General features: G+C 40.0%; 1 protein-coding gene across 1 annotated transcript in view; it reads left to right on the forward strand.

Annotated features, from left to right (window-relative positions):
- Window positions 1-25204, forward strand: part of TPRG1 (tumor protein p63 regulated 1) — a 110871-nt gene that overhangs the window by 13017 nt on the left and 72650 nt on the right. Inside the window, 1 exon segment of the mRNA XM_032629399.1 lies at window positions 24556-24732. Coding sequence (XP_032485290.1) covers window positions 24556-24732 — 177 coding nt within the window.

The following is a 25204-nucleotide window of genomic DNA, read 5'->3' on the forward strand; positions in this document are numbered from 1 at the left end:
GGGAGCTGTTGAGAGGAAACTTGAAAAGGATTTATGGGCCTTGTGTATCATGTTTAAGAACTTCGATTTTATCCCTTAGGTGATACGGAGGCTCTGATGGGTGAGGCTCTGTATTTATATTTTATGAACATCACTGAAAGTCCACAATCCCTTATCCAAAACCCTTGAATCAGCTGAGAATTTTTCATATTTTGGAAGTGTAAAACAATGCATATGTTGTTTATTTTATGCCCCAAGTGGAGGTCTGGGACAACCCACCCAAATCAAACATATTAATATCTTTTCAGGGAAACATGTGATATTAAAAATAGAATAAATCGTCATCTGGTTCAGATCTGGTTTTACCACAAAGTGAGTTTGCACCACGGCTGCAATTTTCAGAGCTTTGTTGAATTTGAAATTGTGGATCAGGGTTTGTGGCCCGTACATGTTTGAAATGTGGAGGATCAATGAATGGGTGGGAGGTTAGGTGACATATTAGATACTTATGCAATATCCATGAAGGTCTGATCCAGTGGCATGCTGGAGCTGGTTCACACGTGCTCATAAGAGGTGAATGGTAGGATTTCAGGAATTTTGACAGTCAGTTGTTAATTCTTAAATTTAAATTGTTTTACAAGTTATTATTATATGTAAAATTAAATAAAATTAGTTTCACCCCCAAATAAATTTTTTTGTATTTTATTTTATTTATTATTATTATTTTTAACATCTTTATTGGAGTATAAGTGCTTTACAATGGTGTGTTAGTTTCTGCTGTATAACAAAGTGAATCAGCTATATGTATACATATATCCCCATATCCCCTCCCTCTTATGTCTCCCTCCCTCCCTCCCTATCCTACCCCCCTAGGTGGACACAAAGCACTGAGCTGATCTCCCTGTGCCATGCAGCTGCTTCCCACTGGCTGTCTATTTTACATTTGGTAGTGTACATATGTCCATGCCACTCTCTCACTTCATCCCAGCTTACCCTTCCCCCTCCCTTTGTCCTCATGTCCATTCTTTAAATCTGTATCTTTATTCCTGTCCTGCCACTAGGTTCTTCAGAACCTTTTTTTTTTCTTTTAGATTCCATATATATGTGTTAGCATATGGTATTTGTTTTTCTCTTTATGACTTACTTCACTCTGTATGACAGATTCTAGGTCCATCCACCTCACTACAAAATAACCCAATTATGTTTCTTTTTATGGCTGAGTAATATTCCATTGTATATATATGTGTCACATCTTCTTTATCCATTCATCTGTCAATGGACACTTAGGTTGCTTTCACATCCTGGATATTGCAAATAGAGCTGCAATGAACATTGTGGTATGTGACTGTTTTTGAATTATGGTTTTCTCAGGGTATATGCCCAGTAGTGGGATTGCTGGGTCGTATGGTAGTTCTATTTTTAGTTTTTTTGTTTGTTTGTTTGTGGTATGCGGGCCTCTCACTGTTGTGGCCCCTCCCGTTGCAGAGCACAGGCTCCAGACGTGCAGGCTCAGCGGCCATGGCTCACAGGCCCAGCCTCCCTGTGGCATGTGGGATCTTCCCGGACCAGGACACGAACCCACGTCCCCTGCATTGGCAGGAGGACTCTCAACCACTAGGCCACCAGGGAAGCCCTATTTTTAGTTTTCTAAGGAACCTCCATACTGTTCTCCATAGTGGCTGTATCAATTTACATTCACACCAACAGTGCAAGAGGGTTCCCTTTTCTCCACACGCTCCCCAGCATTTATTGTTTGTAGATTTTTTGATGATGGCCATTCTGACTGGTGTGAGGTGATACCTCACTGTAGTTTTGATTTGCATTTCTCTAATGGTTAGTGATGTTGAGCATCCTTTCATGTGTTTCTTGGCAATATGTACGTCTTCTTTGGAGAAACATCTATTTAGGTCTTCTACCCATTTTTGAATTATTTTTTGTGTGTTTTTGATATTGAGCTGGACGAGCTGTTTGTGAATTTTGGAGATTAATCCTTTGTAAGTTGCTTCATTTGCAAAAATTTTCTGCCATTCTAAGGGTTGCCTTTTTGTCTTGTTTGTGGTTTCCTTTGCTGTGCAAAAGCTTTTAAGTTTCATTAGGTCCCATTTGTTTATTTTTGTTTTTATTTCCATTTCTCTAGGAGGTGGGACAAAAAGGATCTTGCTGTGATTTACGTCATTGAGCGTTCTGCCTATGTTTTCCTCTAGGAGTTTGATAGTGTCTGGCCTTACATTTAGGTCTTTAATCCATTTTGAGTTTATTTTTGTGTATGGTGTTAGGGACTGTTGTAATTTCATTCTTTTACAGGTAGTTGTCCAGTTTTCCCAGCACCACACATTGAAGAGGCTGTCTTTTCTCCATTGTATAGTTTTGCCTCCTTTATCAAAGATAATGTGACTGTATGTTCATGGGTTTATCTCTGGGCTTTTTATCCTGTTCCATTGATCTATATTTCTGTTTTTGTGCCAGTACCATACTGTCTTGATTACTGTAGCTTTGTAGTATAGTCTGAAGTCCGGGCGCCTGATTCCTCCAGCTCCTTTTTTCTTCCCCAAGATTGCTTTGGCTATTTCGGGTCTTTTTTTTTTCCATACAAATTGTGAAATTTTTTCTTCTAGTTCTGTGAAAAATGCCATTGGTAGTTTGATAGGGATTGCATTGAATCTGTAGATTGCTTTGGGTAGTATAGTCACTTTCACAATGTTGATTTTTCCAATCCACGAACATGGTATATCTCTCCATCTGTTTCTACCATTAATTTCTCTCATCAGTTTCCTACAGTTTTCTGCATACAGGTGTTTTGTCTCCTTAGGTAGGTTTATTCCTAGGTATTTTATTCTTTTTGTTGCAGTGATAAAAGGAAGTGTTTCCTTACTTTCTCTATCAGGTTTTTCATCACTAGTGTATAGGAATGCAAGAGATTTCTGTGCATTAATTTTGTATCCTGCTACTTTACCAAATTCATTGATAAGCTCTACTAGTTTTCTGGTAGCATCTTTAGGATTTTCCATGTAAAGTATCATGTCATCTGCAAACAGTGACAGTTTTATTTCCTCTTTCCAATTTGGATTCCTTTTATTTCTTCTTCTTCTCTGATTGCTGTAACTAAAACTTCCAAAACTATGTTGAATAATAGTGGTAAGAGTGGGCAACCTTGTCTTGTTCCTGATCTTAGTGGAAATGCTTTCAGTTTTTCACCATTGAGAATGATGTTGGCTGTGGGTTTGTCATATATAGCCTCTATTATGTTGAGGTAAGTTCCCTCTATGCCTACTTTCTGGAGGGTTTTTATCATAAATGGGTGTTAAATTTGGCAAAAGCTTTTTCTGCATCTATTGAGATGATCATATGGTTTTTCTCCTTCAATTCATTAATATGGTTTATCACATTGATTGATTTGTGTATATTGAAGAATACTTGCATTCCTGGGATAAACCCCACTTGATCATGGTGTATGATCCTTTTAATGTGCTGTTGGATTCTGTTTGCTAGTATTTTGTTGAGGATTTTTGCATCTATGTTCACCAGTGATATTGGCCTGTAGTTTTCTTTTTTTGGTGACATCTTTGTATAGTTTTGGTATCAGAGTGATGGTGGCTTCATAGAATAAGTTTGGGAATGTTCCTCCTTCTGTTATATTTTGGAAGAGTTTGAGAATGACAGGTGTTAGCTCTTCTCTGAATATTTGATAGAATTTGCCTGTGAAGCCATCTGGTCCTGGGCTTTTGTTTGTTGGAAGATTTTTAATCACGGTTTCAATTTCAGTGTTTGAGACTAGTCTGTTTATATTTTTGATTTCTTCCTGGTTCAGTCTCAGAAGGTTGTGCTTTTCTAAGAATTTGTCCATTTCTTCCACGTTGTCCATTTTATTGGCATATAGTTGCTTGTAGTAATCTCTCATGATACTTTGTGTTTCTGCAGTGTCCGTTGTTACTTCTCCTTTTTCATTTCTAATTTTATTGATTTGAATCTTCTCCCTTTATTTCTTGATGAGTCTGGCTAATGGTTTATCAATTTTGTTTATCTTCTCAAAGAACTATCTTTTAGATTTATTGATCTTTGCTATTGTTTCCTTTATTTCTTTTTCATTTATTTCTGATCTGATCTTTATGAATTCTTTCCTTCTGCTAACTTTGGGGGGTTTTTTGTTCTTCCTTCTGTAATCGCTTTAGATGTAAGGTTAGGTTGTTTGTTTGAGATTTTCCTTATTTCTTTAGGTAGGATTGTATTGCTATGAACTTCCCTCTTAGAACTGCTTTTGCTGCATCCCATAGGTTTTGGGTCATCGTGTTTTCATTGTCATTTGTTTCTAGGTATTTTTTGATTTCCTGTTTGATTTCTTCAGTGATCTCTTGGTTATTTAGTAGTGTATTGTTTAGCCTCCATGTGTTTGTATTTGTTACAGATTTTTTCCTGTAATTGATATCTAGTCTCATAGCGTTGTGGTCGGAAAAGATACTTGATACAATTTCAATTTTCTTGAATTTACCAAGCCTTGATGTGTGACCCAAGATATGATGTATCCTGGAGAATGTTCCATGTGCACTTGAGAAGAAAATGTATTCTGTTGTTTTTGGATGGAATGTCCTATAAATATCAATTAAGTCCATCTTGTTTAATGTATCATTTAAAGTTTGTATTTCCTTATTTATTTTCATTTTGGATGATCTTTCCATTGGTGAAAGTGAGGTGTTAAAGTCCCCTACTATTATTGTGTTACTGTCAATTCCCCCTTTTATGGCTGTTAGCATTTGCCTTATGTATTGAGGTGCTCCTATGTTGGGTGCATAAATATTTAAAATTGTTATATCTTCTTTTTGTATTGACCCCTTGATCATTATGTATTGTCCTTTTTGTCTCTTGTAATAGTCTTCATTTTAAAGTGTATTTTGTCTGATATGAGAATTGCTACTGCAGCTTTCTTTTGATTTCCATTTGCATGGAATATCTTTTTTCATCCCCTCACTCTCAGTCTGTCCCTAGGTCTGAAGTGGGTCTCTTGTAGACAGCATATATTATGGGTCTTGTTTTTGTATCCATTCAGCCAGTCTATGTCTTTTGGTTGCAGCATTTAATCCATTTTCATTTAAGGTAGTTATCGATATGTATGTTCCTATTTCCATTTTCTTAATTGTTTTGGGTTTGCTATTATAGGTCTTTTCCTTCTCTTGTGTTTCCTGCTTAGAGAAGTTCCTTTAGCATTTGTTGTAAAGCTGGTTTGGTGGTGGTGAATTCTCTTAGCTTTTTCTTGTCTGTAAAGGTTTTAATTTCTCCATCAAATCTGAATGGGATCCTTGCTGGGTACAGTAATCTTGGTTTTAGTTTTTTCCCTTTCATCACTTTAAATATGTCCTGCCACTCCCTTCTGGCTTGCAGAGTTCCTGCTGAAAGATCAGCTGTTAACCTTATGGGGATTCCCTTGTATGTTATTTGTTGTTTTTCCCTTTCTGCTTCTAATATTTTTTCTTTGTATTTAATTTTTGATAGTTTGATTAATATGTGTCTTGGCGTGTTTCTCCTTGGATTTATCCTGGATGGGAGTCTCTGCACTTCCTTGACTTGATTGACTCTTTCCTTTCCCATATTAGGGAAGTTTTTGGACTATAATCTCTTCAAATATATTCTCAGTCCCCTTTTTTTTCTCTTCTTCTTCTGGGACCCCTATAATTTGAATGTTGGTGCGTTTAATGTTGTCCCAGAGGTCTCTGAGACTGTCCTCAATTTTTTTCATTCTTTTTTTTTTATTCTGCTCTGCCATAGTTATTTTCACTATTTTGTCTTCCAGGTCATCTATCCGCTCTTCTGCCTCAGTTATTCTGCTATTGATTCCTTCTAGAGAATTTTTAATTTCATTTATTGTGTTGTTCATCATTGTTTGTTTGCTCTTCAGTTCTTCTAGATCCTTGTTAAACATTTCTTGAATTTTCTCCATTCTATTTCCAAGATTTTGGGTCATCTTTACTATCATTACTCTGAATTCTTTTTCAGGTAGACTGCCTATTTCCTCTTCATTTGTTTGGTCTGGTGGGTTTTCACCTTTCACCCCAAATAAATTTAAAACAAAGGTAATACACTCAAAATGCCTCATCCTCTGATGATTTTACTTCACTTTGCTGTTATGTATGCTCTGGGGGTTATTTTTGCCTATTCTATTTGTGTGGTGGAAATAATACATGACAGTGTGTTCCTGCCTCTCTCTACCAACTGGATGTTCAGTGATATCAGGTTGGTAGCTTGGAATTGGCCCCGGTGGCTGCAATTATCCCGTGGAAATAAGCAAACTAGTAGTCAGAGTTTGATTTATTGTTTTGCTTATGGTCTAAACTTAAGAAAGTAATAGAGTGTATGTTAACAATGCAGATTAAGTTTAAAAGTGAGTCGTGTCTGTGGCTATAATATTGTCATAGCACAAAAAATTTGATGAAATATTCTTCCAGAATTCAAAAACTATTATCCAATTCAGCAAAAAGTCACCTATTTCATTGGTGAATGGATGAAGTCTGGACAGGTGGCTGAGGAAAGATGAATGCCATGCAGAGGTTGCAAGGTTGCAGAGGGTCTGTGTTCTGGCTGGGGCAGAGGCCATTGGCTGTTCTCGCATCAACCTGCTGACTCCCAGTCTGAGCTGGAAATTCCAAAAGGCCTCTTCTTCCTCTGTATCCCTCTAGTGCTCTCTACTGCAAAATTGTGACATGGGGGCACACTTGAAAGCAGAAGTGCTTAAGAGAATCTGATGTTTATCATAGAGCATATACTGAAGTGTGCATCAGGAACTGAGAAGCAATAAGCTGATAACTGACATAGCTGGGCTTTGTGGATCTTTGTGTTTAATCATCTAGGAGGAAGGAGTTCAGGGTAATGCTTGGGCTTTGGCCTGGCAAACTGATGGGCTGTCTGTGCCACAATTCTAAGTTAAGAAGGACATGGTAACTCTACCTTATTGAGAAACCACCATATGCCAAACACTGGAGGAGAAACTGTGCACACAGTCTCACTTAATCCTCCCAACAGTCTTGTCATTCACTTTTTACAGAACTTGTTGTATAAAGTTGTGGGGAAAAAAAATGTGTCTGAGGTGTCCATCGTGTCTCCTCATAGTGGTATTGAATAGATGGTTCTACATATGTGTACAGATGCCATCTCCATTAGTTTTTAAAAGGGACAGTAATCCTGACATATTTATATAGGCCTGCCTTCTATAGGTGCTAAGGGCATGAAATAACATTAAGTCAGTCAAAGCATTTTCCAAGGGATATCACCCAAACTAGTGCAGATTAAATTCTTTGACATGTTCTAAATTTAGACAGATATATCATTCAGCAGATTAGAAAAATGAGTTTGAAGGCACTTGGGTAGCGAATACAAGGAGGATGGACAGAGAGACCAAAAGGAGAACTGGAGAGATACTATCAGCTCCAGCGAGATCCCAGTTAGCTGAAACCATTAAGAATACCTTAAGGTATTCTTAAAGTGTACCATATACACTAATATGTATAAAATAGATAATTAATAAGAACCTGCTATATAAAAAATAAATAAGTAAAATAAAATTTAAAAATTCAAAATTCAAAAAAAAAGAATACCGTAAGGAGACTTCAAGTGAGACTCAGGCTTCCAGCCCAGCCCAGCCCATTTAGGAATTTTATAACTTTATAGCTGTAAAGACAGGATGATGTTTATCTCCTCCTCGTACTGCCTTTCTTGGCCCTCTGGGAAAGGACTTTTACAATAAATAGTGCATACGCTTTTAGAAGTGATCCATTAAGCCAGTACCAAGGAGAACATCTTGACACTCTATGGAGTCTCAGAAAAGTGCGATACGATGGCAATGACGTGGCTCTTCAGTCAAATGTACTCAAGATGTCTTTGTCTGCGGTGGTTAAGAAGGCGGAAGGAGATGAGATCTTCCCTCCACACACATTAGTGTGAAGTGGTGGTGAGGGTTGTTGTTCTCATCCCCCTTATTCCTGAACGAGAGGACTTGCCTCTAGTGGCTGGGATCAAGTAACTCTTGCTCTTCATCTTCATGGCAAATACTTTCAGCATGTTTCATTGCCTACCTTTCCTGAAACCCACCTAGGTTTTTAATCCTCAGACTTTGGTGAAATCCGACTAATTATCTGTGTCGGACATAAAGACAGTAGAATGAAAGTGAGGTCAGGAAGCAGCCTGGTGTCATAGAAAGAGTCCTGAATTTGGAATCAGAAGACTTGGGTTTGATTCTTGGCTCTGCTACTTATTATCATTGTAGCTAGGTGAACTTGAGTGGGCTTTCCATTTTGTTTTTTTAAATTAGTGTATTTGTTTTAATACAGTCTTTAATCCATTAGAAATCCACTGCTCTTGAAAGAAGCACAGCTACTGTTAATTTTTGGTATATATCATTCCAGCTTTTCTCCATGCAATCTTCTGTCAAAGATTGTTATAATATTAATAGATAACATTTATTGAGCACTTAAACTGCACCTTGCGATAAGTGCTTTCCATGCATTTGCCATTATGTTTGTATAATTTATATAATTTTGATGATCTCTAAATGGCATTTTTCTTAGGGTTTCTTCCTCGTATTTTTCTTGGTTATCTTGTAGTTTTTGTAAAGTATTAGACAGTTACTTTTAAACTGTCAGTGGCTACACAAATGTAAAGGTTTATATTATCTTTTTAAAATTGAAGCACCAAGTAAGGGAGAGTTACCAGTGGGCCAGAGTAACATTCCATAACTGGAAAGAGAAATGAAAATATATAAAGCATTCTCTACTTATTTTTTGCTAAAAAAATAGTAAGTAATATTCCTGTAGCACTTTATAGTTTAAAAATTACTCTTCTTCATTTAATTCAATCTTCATAGCAGTTGTCTGAGGCAGGAAACATGAACTCCAATTTGCAGATGAGGAAATCAAAGCTCAGAAGAGTAACACATACAAAATAGATAAACAAAAAAGACCTACTGTATAGCACAGGGAACTATACTCAGTATCTTGTAATAACCTATAATGGAAGAGAATGTAAAAAAAGAATATGTATGTATATGTATGTATTGTATAACTAAATCACTTTACTGTACACCTGAAACTAACACATTATAGACAACTATATTTCAATAAAAATTTTTGAAAAAGAAGAGTAACACAGCTCTAAAGTAGCAGAGACGGAACTCCAATGCATTATACTGCCCTGACTTTTGCTAAAATGGTCTTTTGCTCCTGTGCCCAGATTCCATGTGTGCCCCTTCTCAGACTGTAACCCAATGGTTAAACTCAGAATTCTGTTTCTTGGGCTTGGTGGGGTAAGTGGAATTGTGCAGGACATCTCTGCTTAATTTAGAATGATTTCCCAGAGGAAAGAACTATCCTAGACGTTTAAATAAAAAGAAAGGCATCTGGGAAGCGAAGCAATGTTGAGGCACAGGAGACCAAATGATTTCCCAGGCACAGGGTGCCACTGGAGTTCACTGATCCCCAAAGCAATGCCTGTGTTTGCTTTCACACCTGCACTCACATTTGATCCTCAAACAGACCCAGGGAAGAAGGCAAGAAGGAACTATTGGTTTTATTTTCTGGTTGAAGAAACCCAGAGATTAAACGACCTATCTAAGGGCAACCACTTATTCAGGGTCACAGGACAGCTTGACTTCTCGGGACCTCTCTCTCAGCCCAGTTGTCTTTGTGATTTTTTTCATCTCCCGACACAGCCATCACCACGGTTTAAATTGGTTAAGTGATCTTTGTGCCTGTGTCTGGTTTCTTCATTGATTGTCTATTGTTTTCAGGGAGGAGGACACTGATTCGTTGGGCAGGTTCAGAGACCTTTTCCTCTTTTCCTCTCCAGATCTTTCTGGCCTTGTGTTGTCCATTTGACTTTATTTAGTCTTTTCCCAGAATCAACTAAAAAGTCAGATACTTGTAGGGAATGGTGGCTGCCATTGATGGACTAAGGTCAATCATACTTTATCTTGTCACAGTATAATTAGGAATGCTGAACTACTTTTGTCATGAAAAACACTGCTACTAATAATTTAAGAAATAAAGACACACATAAAACAAAACCCCAAGTAAACTGAGGAATCGGGGATTGCTAAACATTTTAGTCACGAATAATAAATGTAATATACAAATTAACAACCTGAAATGTATCTCCTACCCAACCCCACTCATTTTTGCATACTTTCATTTATTCTAGACTTTGCTCCTCAAAGTGTGGTCTTGGAATCAGCAGCAGCAGCATCACCTAGGAGCTTGTTAGCAATGCCGACCCTCAGGACCCACCCCAGTCATGCTAAACCTGAGTCTGCATTTTCATAGGATCTCCAGTTGATTCCTATCGTTAAAGTTTGAGAAGCACCGGTCTAGATCACTCTCGCTCATGATCTGAGGATATCAGTGGATTCTCACTGCCTATATACCCTTCTCTGTGCTCACCTTATACAACATAATATAGTTCATCGTGTACATTGTGAGGAAAGCATTCCTTAAGTCAGGGCCTGATTCGGAGTCACCTTTGTCCAAGCCCATCTCGGCCCACCTCCCAGTACTTAGTACAGTGTCTGGCATTTGGTGGGGGCTCAGAACTGATCGTGGACTTGACTTGCATCTAATTCTGATAGAGCTATCTATTGCTTGAAGCCCTTCACTGACACTAGCAGTGTCCATCCATCGAGTCCTGCCTCTATTACCCTGGGCTTCCAAGCAGCTCAAAGCCCAACGAGACTTCCTCCATCCTTGGGTGAAAGCACTCAGGCTGAAAATGCCTCAAATCTATCAAGATGTTAATGACCTGTGGCAGGACTCTGGCAGCAACAGAAGCACCTCTGTTGCCAGAATCCATTTATACTGGGTGGGTGTTTTCGACAACCACTTAATTAAACACATTGCTTTTCTCTATAAATTCCTCCATGGCAACAGCCTCAACCAGATAGCTAATGGTCCCTAAGTAACCTGAATTACAGGACAGTGAGAGCATTTAGATGCTGCAGTCACAAACGTACTTGGAAGTGTTTGTTTTCCCAAGACTGCTACGAGTTAAGGAGGTGTCAGGAAGAGCCAAGAGGTGAAAAAAAAGTCTGATGAAGCTAAATGCCCAGCTCCATCATTTATTAGCTACGTGACGTTGGTATGTTAGTCTCTTACATCCTCTGGGCCTCAGTTTTATCATTTATAAAATGACTATGTAAAGAGGGATATTAATTTAAGAATTAAATTATTTAAAATATATACAATGCTTATACCAATTTTTGCCACATAGTATGTGCCACCTAAGAGTTTGCTTTTATAATGGTTATTACTATTAATAATAATATTCACCCATTTATACAATCATTTACGTATTTACTGAGCTCCTTACATAAGCCGGACTCTGCCCTAAGTGATGAAAATACAGAAACAAGTAAGGCAAAATTTCTGTCTTCAAGGAACTCTCAGTCTTGTGGGGAAGGAGGACATGTAAAGGAAGTCACAGCACAGTGTGATACTTGCCGATACACAGTCTTACAAATTATTCTGTGGGAGCTCAGAACTCAGTGTGTCTGTATTGTTGACATAGGTCAAGGGAGGAAGAGAAATTTCCAAAAAAAGATATGATGAGAAAGACCATCTCAGGAAGAGGGCAGAATCTGTGCAGAGGAACTGAGACAGGCTCAGGGAACCACAGACAGTTCTCTATGGCTGGATTAATGAGCAAGAGTCAGAGAATTAGAAAGAAGTTGGAACGGCAGGAAGGAACCAGAAAGGAAAGAATTTTGAACACCAGGCTAAGGAACATGGATCAAATTTTTTTCTTGAGTCACAAATTGGAGATCCATAAGCCATTTCCACCCTGCTAAGTATTTTTCAAAATTTGAATTTGAATGTTTTTAGTTAAGGTATGTGCTTCCAGTTTGCCAACACCTTGTCACTTCCCATTGTCTTACACTGGCCCCTCTTCATTCCCTGATGCAGTGGTGTGTGCTCGGCTCTCCCACTCATGATGGCCAGCTGTGTGCATCTCTTCCAACTCCAGGTCCAGTGACCTCACCTTGGGATATTGAAATCAGTCATGACAGGAGAATTTATACCAAGGAAATAAAATCAGGGCATCATCATTATGATTATTGTTACTTTAGAATGTGTTTACCATTTACAGCACACCACTGCCTTTGTTTCCTTCATGACCACTATATAGGCATTGCTGTCTTGAGTTAAATAGGGTGTTGACATTATTAGAAAGGCAATAGATTCTGGAAATAGTTGCCCAATAATTTAAACTTAGTCTTGATTATTTAGGGGACTGCCAATGTGTGGTTTATTAAAGAAAACAAATAAGACCTCAACCTTAATATTGAGGCTATCAACACATTTAGGCCACTACAGCTGTTATACAGACAACTATTATAGTCTCTTATGAATAAACGTGCTGCCTGATACACAAAGAGGAAATTGTCTCCACTCTATTGGGTCCCTAGGTTATCCCAAAATGCCCTGTTGTAGGGAAGGTAGGTTGGGTTTAGGAAGAGTAATCAATGTGAAAGAGAAAAGAGCATCTGCTTCCACTAGTATGTTCCATAGAAAGAACAACCGAGTTTAAGAATTGCTGTGGCTTCTGAAACGCTGTGCTATGTGAATTAGTAAAAGTGTAATCTTCTGAGCAAGGAAACTTACCAGGGAAATTGAGAGGAAACTGTATAATGATGAAAGGGTCAATCCTTTCATCCAAGAAGACAGAGAAATCTTAAATGTGTATACACCAAATAATAGAGCTGCAAAATTTTTGAAATGAAACTGATAGAAATGAAAGGAGAAATAGACAAATCCATGATTACAGTTGGAGACGTCAAGACCATTCTTTCAATAACTGATATAAAAAAATGGGCAAAACTTCAGCAAGGATTTAGAAGAACTTAACAACACTATGACCCAATCAGCATTTATAGAACTCTCCACCAAGTAACAGCGGAATACATGTTCTTTTCAAACACCCACAGAACATATACCAAGATCCACCATATCTTGCACTACAAAGCAAACGTCACCAAATTTAAAAGAATTGAAATCATACAGGGTATGTTCTCTGATTACAGTGGAATCAAACAAGAAATCAATAATAGAAAGATACCAGAAAAATATCTAAATGCTTGGAAACAGAACAACATACTTCTACATATGGGTAGATAATCCTGAGGTCAAAGAGAGAGTTTCAAAGAAATTAAAAAGTTCATTGAATTGAATGCAAATAAAGACAAAACATATCCATAGCTGTGTGGGATTCAGCTACAGCCGTCCTGAGAAAGAAATTTACAGCATTAAAGCAAAAGTGCTCAAATCAGTTGAAGAAACATCCTATGTCAATAGTAGAAGCCTCAGCTTCAAGAAATTAGAAAAAGAAGAACAAACCCAAAGCTGAGAAGGAAAGAAGTAATAAAGATAAAAGTAGAAGTTAATAAAAAACAAAAACAATGGGAAAAATTAAAGAAGCAAAAAGCTGGTTCTCTGAAAATTTCAATAAAGCTGACAAACTGCTAGCAAGGATGACCCAAAAAACAAAAAACGTCATAAATTACGAATATTAGGAATAAAACAGGGTATCACACAGACCCGACAAACACCAGAGAGATAATGAGGAATTATAGCCAACAACTCTACACACATAAATTTGACAACTTAGATGAAATGAACCCTTTCCTCAATACACACACTCAAGATGAAATAGATAATTTAAGTAGCCTTATAACAATTAGGAAATTAAATTTGTAATTAAAACCTTCCCCAGGGCTTCCCTGGTGGCATAGTGGTTGAGAGTCTGCCTGCCGATGCAGGGGACACGGGTTCGTGCCCCGGTCTGGGAAGATACCACGTGCCACGGAGCGGCTGGGCCCATGAGCCATGGCCGCTGAGCCTGTGCGTCTGGAGCCTGGAGCCTGTGCTCCGCAATGGGAGGGGCCACAGCAGTGAGGGGCCCGCGTATCGCAAAAAAAAAAAACAAAAAAACCTTCCCCAAAAGAAACATCTAGGCCTGGATGGTTCTACTGGAGGATTCTATTAAGCATTTAGAGAAGAATGAACACCAATTTACATAATCTTTTCCAGAAAATAGAAGAGAAAGGAATACTTCCCAGCTCATTCTATGAAGCCAGTATTAACTTGATACTAAATCCAGACAAAGCCAGTACAAAAATAGAACTACAGACCAATACCCCTCATGAATATAGATTTAAAAATTCTTAACAAAACTTTGGCAAATAGAATTCAGCAATATAAAAAAAATAATTATGCACCATGACCAAGTGGGGTTTATTCCAGTGATGCAAGGCTAGGTCAATATTAGAAAATTAATCCATGTAATCCACCATATTAACAGGCTAAAGAAGAAAAATCATATGATCAGATCAATAGATGCAGAAAAAGCATTTGACAAAATTCAACATACCCATTCATGACAAAATCCCTCAGAAAATAACAGAGAGGAACCTTTTCAATTTGATAAAGAACATCTATATTAAACCTATAATAATTAACATCATGCTATTGGGAAAAGACAATGTTTTCCCCCTAAAATTGGGAACAAGGCAGGCGTCCACTCTCACTACCAATATTCAACATAGTCCTGGAAGTTCTAGCCAGTGTAACAAGGCAAGAAAAGTAAATAAAATGCATACAGGTCAAACAGCAAGGAATAAAAACTGTTCCTAATTGTAGATGGCATGATAGTCTATGTTGAAAATTCCAAGGAATCTACCAAAAAGTTTCCAGAACTATTAGATGAATTTAGCAAGTTTGCAGGGTACACGATAAACATACAAAAAATATTTTAGTAATAATTTTTTAAAAATAAAAAATCAATTATATTTCTATACACTAGCATTGAGGAGGTACAAACAAAAATATAATAACATTTATAATCACTCAAAAAAAGAAAAATATTTAAGTGTAAATCTAACAAAATATGTATAGGACTTACACACTGAAAGCTACAAACTGCTGATGAAAGAAACAAAGATCTAAATCCCATGTTCATAGATTGGAAGAATCAATATAGTAAAGATGTCAATTTTCCACAAATTTGACATACAGGTTCAACATAATTCCTTTCAGTCTCAGCAGGATTTTTGTAGGTATGGACAAAACTATTCTAAAATTTTTTTTCAGTTTGCCTGTTTTATTTTTAAAATATTTCTTTATTTATGGTTGCATTGGGTCTTCGTTGCTGCACGTGGGCTTTCTCTAGTTGCAGTTCACAGGCTTCTCATTGCAGTGGCTTCTCTTGTTGTGGAGCATGGGCTCTAGGTGCGCAGGCTTCAGTAGTTGTGGCATGCAGGCTCAGTAGTTGTGGTTTGCGGGCTCTAGAGTGCAGGCTCAGTAGTTGTGGCACAAGGGCTTAGTTGCTCCGTGGCATGTGGGGTCTTCCTGGACCAGGGCTCGAACCTGTGTCCCCTGCATTGGCAGGCGGACTCTTAACCACTGTGCCACCAGGGAAGTCACTATTCTAAAATTTTTATGGAAAGACAAAGGAATTAGAATAGTTAAAACAATTCTAAAAAAGAAGAATAAAGTGCTTCTCACTGGCAAATCCTATTTTCTACTATATAACTTAAGACCCTGGCCAGAGCTGATTGGACAAATGGGGGCTAATCGGTTAGCTGATGTGAGACTCAAAAAGACAACTCAGAGGAATGAGTTGGGCTAACAGAATCCCTTATCTTGAGAGTCTGCACTGGGAGATTTAGGGCAACAGAGGCCAGTTAGCTACGAGAGCAGATTCTGCAAGTTCATGTATAGTGAGGACTAAGGAAACGATAAGGTCATAGGCAAGGTGGAATTAAAGAGGAGCAAACACTGGCGGTAAGCAGAAGGCCACATCAGTCAAGAGGAAACAGATGAGATGCATGGAGCGATACACAGACATCATGAGAGAGACAGCCCCATGAGAGTGCATTTCATTCCTTGTGACTTTCTAGGTTTCCTAAATCCCAACTGTGCTATGGTTCCTGTTCGTAGATTTCTGTGGGATTCCTCAGAGTATTTTTATAACACATGTCCTCTTCCTGGACTTGCCTGATGTGGGATGTGTCTCCTGTACCCAAGGAGGTGTAACTAACACAGTACAGTAAGCAAATATCTCTCCCATTTAAAAGAATAAAACAAGGGAGGTGGCAAGATGTGAGCATTTGTTGTATCCCATCCCTCTGTTCTTCCCTCTCTGTCGCCTCCTCAAAATTAGTCCTTGTTCTCCTGCAGCTTCTTTGGCTTCTGATCAAGTGAATCCCCTAAAGTGAATTTGGGGGAGGCGGGGAGGAGAGAGTCCCTCGGGGGTGGGCCTCTTATTAGAACCTGGTGTGCCCAGTAGCTATGCAACAGCTATTTAGTTGTTTTGTGGGAAAGAGAGAAGGATGGGGTGTGCCCAGAGTCTTCTCTTTTGTGTAGCTTTTAAAATATCCTCTTATTGATGGTACTGTGGTGGGGAGAGCACAAATGCCTGCTGCATGGGGAAGATATGTGGGAGAAGCCGCTAGATGGAATGTATATGGCCTGGGCTTGGGGCGTCAGAAGTGCTGGATTCTCACCATGGCTCTGTCATTGGTACTAGATGCATGTCACTTTATTAAGACTTGGTTCCTCCACCAGTGAAGTGGGGATAATAACCATTTAACGTGAAAACATTCTCAAATTGCAAAGAAATTGTGGTTATTTCAGCACGAGATGTGGCTTCTGCTTAAATCTCCTTCCACTCTCCTCCTTGTTCCTTTTGCTTTGGTCACGCTGGCTTCCTTGCTGTTTCATAAGACGTGATGGATCCCATCTTGCGGACTTTGTTTTCCAGGGGGAAATTTGACCATTGTTTTTTTCTGCACTCAGTTGGAGCAATATGAAATTTCATGGTAGGACTTCTCTTACTCAGGCAAAAAGTAGTTCTGTGGATACAAAAGTGGATGTTTCCAGGTTCATCCTTGTCCATATTTTACGGGGACACTTTGTCCTATACTGAGTGGTACATGTTAAAGATGTGTTGGAGAAATGAATAAATATTCCTGAGGCCTTTTTAGCGTACCTCCAGAGAATCATCCGTACTTTGCAACTCGTGCTTTTCCAACACTGAGATCTTCACCAAACAGCAGGAAATGAAAAGCTGATAAGAGAGTCTTCTTTAAGGACATCAAATAGATACCTAGGGTTCCTTTTTCCTCAGCCCTGTGGGCAATGGGCTGGGAATCCAGACACCTGAGTCTGTGGACTTGTGTTCTCATTATCCAGTCTCATCATACCCATTAACTCTTCCTTAGGTGATTTCACCTCACATCTTAGAGAACTGTGTATTCCTTGAGAGTTGAATGTTTTTCTCAGTATTCCCAGTAGCTAAGTGCGGGGCCAGGTACATGGCCGGCTGCATGGGGTAGTGGGAAAAAAAATGAACCACAGGAAGTCAAGTCAGGGGACGGGAACAGGGAAGATTTGTGGACATCGGGTTTTTATTAGAATACTGTGTTTACTTGGAGGGTCCCCTATTTTAAACACATTGGGGAGGCCCAGGGAGAGATTAACCAAATGATTGAAAGAACTGCATGTGGGTTATTTAGCTAAATGTTTTATAAGACTTCACTTAACTCAGGGGGAGGCAAATTGCTCTGCTTCGATGCCATGCATTTTTCATCTGTTTGTGTTTGAATTGTAAACCCAAACTGGATTCTCTTCAGGGCCTGGAACACAGTGGGTGCTCAGGGAATATGTGTGGAATGAATGATTCAGTGTTTTCCTCCTGAGTTGCTGATTCTTGGCTAGCCAAGGAGCTGTCTTCCTCTTTCAAGGGCTGGTTATTCTAAGAGGCTAGAGGGGCACAGGAAAGAAGATTGATTTGTAAATCAGGTATAATCACTCTATTCAATATCAGAGATGATGTCTTAGTGGTGTGTGTGTGTGTGTGTGTGCATACATGTGTGTCCATATTTGGGGGAATAATATTGGAAGAATATATTTGGGGGAGAAAAATCATTTCCAAACCATAAACTGATTTGACACAGACTTAAAAGAGCAACTGAGAGTATTGTTAGGAGTAGGGCTGGGGCGACTGGCAAAGCATCTGGGATGGTTTGAGTAATGGGGTGGGGGTCCTGGAAACTTGCTCGGATGGGTCCCACCTGTCATTGGTGGTTCGCTGTTGCCCTCTGCTGGTCAAACTGTTGTAGTACCAGGAAACTGCAAATCTCCTGGAGCAACTAGGTTCCCTGTTTCCACCAGGAGGTCTAGGCCCCTTCCCATCAAAGACGCGAAATGCAGCCAGTGCTGAGGAACAGCAGTGGTAGGAGAATGTAGCAAATTCTCTGCCAGGAGAGACAGGCTCTCATCACTGTGGAGATGAATCTTATGATTCTAATTTTTTATTCCATGCTCTGTTCATTTACTAAGACCTTGCTCTCTCTTTGGCTCTATGCTGGGCACAGTGAGGAGACCCAGATAGGGCTCAGTCACTGACTCTACACCATAGGGTCTTCCATCATGTGTGTGGGGAACGGAAGGAGAAGTACAGAAAATTGTGACTAAGGCCACAATTGAAACCTTGATAAAGGTTGTGTGTACTTAACGGAAAGAGAGATGGTATCTACTTGGGGGCGAGGGAGGTGAGGGGAAGGTGCCATTAAACAGATAGCATTTAAGCTGGGAACCTGAAGGATAGGTGATTTTTTTATTTAAAAAATATCTCTTTTAATATTACTCAGCCATAAAAATGAATGAATTCACAACATTTGCAGCAAAGACAAATATCACATGATATAACTTACGTGTGGAATCTAAAAAAAAAATAAAAGATACAAATGAACTTATTTACAAAACAGAAATAGACTCGCAGACATAGAAAACAAACTTATGGTTACCAAAGGGGATAGTGGGAAGGGGATAAATTAAGAGTTTGGGGTTAAAATACACACACTACCATATATAAGATGAATAGCCCACAGGGACCTGCTGTATAGCACAGGGAACTATGCTCAATATCTTGTGGTAACCTATGAAGGAGGAGAATGTAAAAAAGGAATATATATATTTATATATGCGTGTATGGCTGAATCACTTTGCTGTATACCTGAAACTAGCACAACATTGTAAATCAACTGTATTTCAATAAAAATTTTAAAAGATGTATCTCTTTTATCATAAAAGTAGAAAGTTTATCATAAAAAATTAAACTTTGGGGCTTCCCTGGTGGCGCAGTGGTTGAGAGTCCGCCTGCCGATGCAGGGGACACGGGTTCGTGCCCCGGTCTGGGAGGATCCCACATGCCGCGGAGCGGCTGGGCCCGTGAGCCATGGCCGCTGAGCCTGCGCGTCCGGACCCTGTCCTCCGCAACGGGAGAGGCCACAACAGTGAGAGGCCCGCGTAACGCATAAAAAAAAAAAAAAAAAAAAAAAAAAAAAAAATTAAACTTTGGCTAATAAAAGCATGAGAACAAATGAAAGTCTCTTGAAATCCCAGCACTCAGATATAATCAGCGTTAACATTTTGATCTATATATTTTGCTGTTGTTACAAAATTGGAAGTACACTGAAGGTACCATTTTGTATCCTCCTCTTTCTCACTCTTTTGGTATGAACATTTTCCCAATATTACTTTTTTTTTTTTTAAATGTGCTATTTTATGGGGGAGTATTTCAATTTGTACAACTGTGGATAGGATTCTTCAAGCGGCATGAGGCAAAGCGTATAGGTTGCACTGCACAAGAATTGTTAATTCTTCACCAATTCATTTCAGAAATAGTTTCTGGACACCTACTACAGTGGTGACACCATGCTAAGAACTGACTCTCTCTTTGTGATGTTTAGAGTATAGGAGAGAAGACTGACATGAATTAGGTAATCACAGAAATAACTATAAAATTGCATCTGGGAGAAGTGCTGTGAAGGAGAGATGTGAAGTTCTATGAAAGTATATATTAGAAAGAAGACAAGTAGTCCTGGAGGTCTGGGAAAGCTTTCCAGAGTAAGGAGTAATTGAGCTCAGCACTGTAGGAGTTAATTAAGTAAAGAAGATCAAGAAGAACCTGACCGGCAGAGGGAACAGCACGTGCAAAGTCCCTTCAGCAGGAGTGGGCGTCGTTGAGTCCAAGAAACTGAAAGTAGATCAAAGAGAAGGGAGTGCAGAGGTCTGAAATGTCGTTGAAGAAATAGGTAAGGCCTGACCCTACAGAGCCTCTTAGACCAGGTGAAAATTGTCATTTCTTGTAAGAGCTATGGGGAACTGTTGAAGTGTTTGAAGCCAGGGTTGGGAGGTAAAGGACAGACAGATTTGTTTTTATTTATTTTTTTATTTATTTACTTTTGGCTGCATTGGGTCTTGGTTGCTGCGTGAGGGATTTCTCTAGTTGTGGCGAGCAGGGGCTACCCTTCGTTGCAGTGTGTGGGCTTCTCATTGCGGTGGCTTCTCTTGTTGTGGAGCACGGGCTCTAGGTGTGCGGGCTCCAGTAGTTGCGGCACGTGGGCTCAGTAGTTGTGGCTCGTGGGCTCTAGAACGCAGGCTCAGTAGTTGTGGCACACGGGCTTACTTGCTCTGCGGCATGTGGGATCTTCCGGGACCAGGGCTCAAACCCGTGTGCCCCGCATTGGCAGGTGGATTCCTAACCACTGTGCCACCAGGGAAGCCCCAGATTTGTTTTTAAAAAGGTCTACCTCATTGCAGTGTGGTATGAGGCTGGGAGGGAAATAAAGTTTCTGTAGATAAACCAGGTCCAGGTGGCTAGTTGCCCAAGCCCAGTGAGAAGGGGACTGCACGAGTCCAGGCAGGAGATGTGGGAAGACTGGATTAAGATAGTGAAAGTCTAGCTGGAGAGAAGTGGATGGTTTTGAGAGATGTCTGGGTAGTAGAATGTTTAGGACTTGGCATGTGAGGTGAAGAAATAGGATGCGTCCCGAAAGACTCCTAAGTCTCTAGCATACATAACCGCATGGAAGAAGGGTTTCCTCCCAAGATAGGAACACTGGAAGAGGTCAAAGTTTGGAGGGGACAGTCATAGATGTTTGCTTTGTTTCCCAGAGATAACATTTTCAGGAGTGGTATAGGTCATCACATCAGCTCCTTCCAGAGATAGCTCTTACCACACTTGCATACCACACTGAAGGGTCCTCTATTTGGGGGTGAGTGGTCCCATGGAGAAAGCAAACACTATGCCTGGATTTGCTGTCTCCATACTTATTTCAGGGCCTTGAACTACTACTTGCTAGGTGTAAAGCATTGGGCAAGTCATTTTAAGGGTCTCTGGACCTTAGTTTCTTATCCTTAAAATGAGGGTAATAGATTCTAGTCCAAAAGATCGTTGGGAGGATTAAACAAAAGCATTGATATTCAAGAGCTTTGTGAATGTCCGTGGACTACACAAACACAATATGTTATTGTTATTTCTACTCCTATATTTGTTCTGAATATTACCGCCAAACTTATATTAATATTAGGAATATAAAATTCAATGTTTTCTCCAAGAGTTCTCTGGGAAAAAAGGTGTGATTGAAGTCTAAATAAATAAATATACTGCCCAGAAGCTAGAGATGGTGGCCCCAAACTATGTATAAGCCTGTGTGTTTACTTGGATTCAGACTTTTCCGACATGTAAATTATGCAGAGTCTGTGTCACAGCAGAGCACTCTGTTCCTAAAAAGAATTCTCTCTCTTTTTTTTTTTTTCCTGAATCCATCCTCTACCTTTTAAAATAAATCTCATTATGGAGTGCTGACATTTTCAGTAAAACCATTAAACTAAAATCTGAGGATTTTTTAGACTAAAAACAAGTCTGGTTTATTAGGCAGCAGCTTATAACTTGCTGCTAAGTAGATACAATCTATTTAGAGAAATTTATGTAGATATCTGATAAAACATTTCAGAATCCTCGTCTCTTTCTGACTAAGACGGAGAATGTTAAACAGATTATCAAGAATTCTTTCCTTCTCTTGGTGGAGTAGAAGTTGAATATTGCAGCATTGTTAGAGCGGATGGAAACCATAGGACCAAGATTTAAACCAGATCTCTTGACCCTACATCACTAACACTACTACCATATTCTAGCTGAGTGACTTTCAATGTGAAAGGGTGGTGGGGAGATGTAGAGCTAATACTTGTACAAGCATAAGGGCCAGCATATAATAAGGCATGATCTCATCTTTCTTTCTTTCCTTCTATTTCTCCCTATTTCTTCCTCCTTCATCTCCCTTTTTCTCTCCTTCACGTCTCTTCCTGTTCCTCTTCCTGTTGATTAAACTTTTAATTTTGTCTCGCCTGTCTTTAGACTACATTGAGGAATGGCACATATTGGGGTTACCCAAGGACACTTAGGTCCCTGACAATGATAATAACAGCTCATTTACAAACCACCGATTGAGAATCATGTCCCTTAATCCTCTCTCCAAACTTAGGAGATGAGTACTGTCTCCATTTCACAGATAAGGAACGTAAGCTACAGACAGGCTCAATAGCCAATCTTACAGAGTTAGTTAGCTGGAAGTTTTCATCCCCAGTTACTCACCCAGCCCAAAGGCCTCCAAAATGATTATGATTGGCACTCCTTTACCACTCAACGGATATTTATTTAGAGCAGGCTGTTTGACAGGAACAGAGTAAATAGCCCCGCAGGCACAGTCACGGCCCTCATGGAACACACACACACACAGACACGACACACACACACATAGGGATGATCCTCAGATGACACTCACTGGCATTGCCCTACCCTCTGTACTTTGATGTCCATTCTGATTTGTCAGTGTTCATGTGGTACCAGTTACTAAACGTTTAACATATCGTTCCTTCTTACAAACTATGAGAAGTGCTGAAAATGGAAAAGGAGCAGAAAGCTTTGAGAAAATGTAATAGGGGGACAAGTTTATATCGGAGTTTAAGAAATCTCCTTTGAGTGAGGCATTTGAACCGTGACTTGAACAATGAGTTTTCTCAGCCTGCTATGAGATGGTGCTGGGCAGAGGCCAGACCATACAGGGACCTGTAGTCCATGTTATGTAATCTGGATTTGATTCTGAAATCAAAAAGATGTCATTTAATAGAGTGAACAGGGGAGTAACATCATTCCTTTTGTATTTGAAGAATAGCACTCTGGTTGCTGTGTGAGAATGGATGGGAGCAGGGTGCCCAGTCCTAATTTTTACATTAGACTGACTCTGTGTAGTGGGGGTTCAGATATGAATCAGTCACAAATCATCCTTTTCTGTCTCTTAGGGAAGACAAAACATGCACTGAAACGGTTATCATATAAGTCATGCAGTGCTATATACAAAGGCTGTAGGAGACAGACAGCAAAAGCGTTGAGAGTGAGGAGAATTTCAGACCATGCTCCCTTTCTTTTAACCAGAAGCCATTGCTTCTGGTTCTCTCTGTTCTCTCTGTTGGAGAGATTCTTAACTCTCAGAATTTTCCATGCATATCCTGAAAGGCTCTCAAATCTGAAGCAAATCAATTCAGTAAACACTTATCCAGTGTCTGCTTTGTCTTTGGCTTGGAAGAATCTCAGTTCACTTGTTTCACTATGTTTATACCATAAGAAAATGATAGAATGAGCTTGAAATAGTGATGGCTTGGGTGGAGATCACTGGACCTATATTCAAGTCTCCATTTTTTTTTTTTTTTTTTTCTATTTTGTGGTACGTGGGCCTCTCACTGTTGTGGCCTCTCCCGTTGCGGAGCACAGGCTCCGGACGCGCAGGCTCAGCGGCCATGGCTCACGGGCCCAGCCGCTCCGTGGCATGTGGGATCCTCCCAGACTGGGGCACGAACCCATGTCCCCTGCATCGGCAGGCGGACTCTCAACCACTGCGCCACCAGGGAAGCCCCAAGTCTCCATTTTATCTTCAGTCAGCAATGCGACCTTTGGAGATTAGCATAAACTAATGCCTAGTGAGTCATCCAGGTTGAGTTAGAACAAAGATTATTTTTGGTGTGCTTTGAGGAAGATGTGCTCCATGAAGGCTTTCTAGAGAACTGGGAAGACATGGAGGAGCGTGAATCAGTTGACTGCCAACATGATACAATCTTGCTATTCCCCTAATGGATCCTGTCAAGGCTAATCATCTCTGAGCTCTGTGGCCATAAAACCTCTCCCTGTGGACTTCCCTGGTGGCACAGTGGTTAAGAATCCACCTGCCAATGCAGGGGACACAGGTTCGAGCCCTGGTCCGGGAAGATCCCACATGCCGCGGAGCAACTAAGCCCGTGTGCCACAACTACTGAGCCCGCATGCCGCAACTACTGAAGCCCGCGTGTCTAGAGCCCGTGCTCCGCAACAAGGGAAGCCACCAAAATGAGAAGCCTGCGCACCGCAACAAAGAGCAGCCCCGCTCGCCGCAACTAGAGAAAGCCCGCGCGCAGCAACCTAGACCAAACACAGCCAAAAAAACCAAAAAATAAAACGAACAAAACCTTTCCCTGTGATCCTCCACTTCCCTCCTCCCTTAGTCACGGGGCTGGAATGAGAGAGAAGGAATGGCATTCTTCAGCTTCTCTTTCTTCCGAGGTGATCAAACCTCATTATTTTCTGTGTCAGTAGATATGTTTCAGACAATTCCATTATTTTCAACTTGGAAAGATTATGCAAATAACTTTTGTTCTCTGTGGTGATGTTTTACAGGATAGACCGCTGGAACAATGAGAAGGAGAGGATTTTGCTGGTCACAGACAGGGTTCTCTTGATCTGCAAATACGACTTCATCATGCTCAGCTGTGTGCAGTTGCAGTGGATTCCCCTGAGTGCTGTCTATGGCATCTGCCTGGGCAAGTTTTCCTTCCCTACAATGTCACTGGACAAGTGAGTATGATGTCTTAGACTCAGGAAAGTGGTGCAGTGGGTGTGGGGCAGGCAGGGGAAACAATCACCACGTTCAGTTCAGTGCTGTAAGCTGGGAGAATCCAGGGGAGAACAGTGACGCTGTAGCCGAATTCATCAAACAATCCTTGAGTTTCCACTCTATGTCAGACACCAGGGATACAATTTTAAGTACATTTGTACTTTAATATGAGTACCTGACAAGTCAGTGGTTGAATGTAAAGTGGAAAGTGGAAAGAGCTGTGGGGACATGGAGGAAGCGGTTTTCACCTAATTCCTGTGGCAGAGATTAGAGAAGCTTTCCTGGAGAAGAGCTTGAACCAATATTTGACATGGGGTAGGAGTCAGCCGAAGAACAAAAGCTTAAGAATATTCCAAGCAGAAGGAAGAGAGAGCAACCAAAGGAATGAAGGTAGGAAAAAGTTCTGTAGAGTAAACACCATACAGTACCACT

The sequence above is a fragment of the Phocoena sinus genome, chromosome 4 (genome assembly GCF_008692025.1).
Source record: "Phocoena sinus isolate mPhoSin1 chromosome 4, mPhoSin1.pri, whole genome shotgun sequence".
NCBI classification, from domain to species: Eukaryota; Metazoa; Chordata; class Mammalia; order Artiodactyla; family Phocoenidae; genus Phocoena; species Phocoena sinus.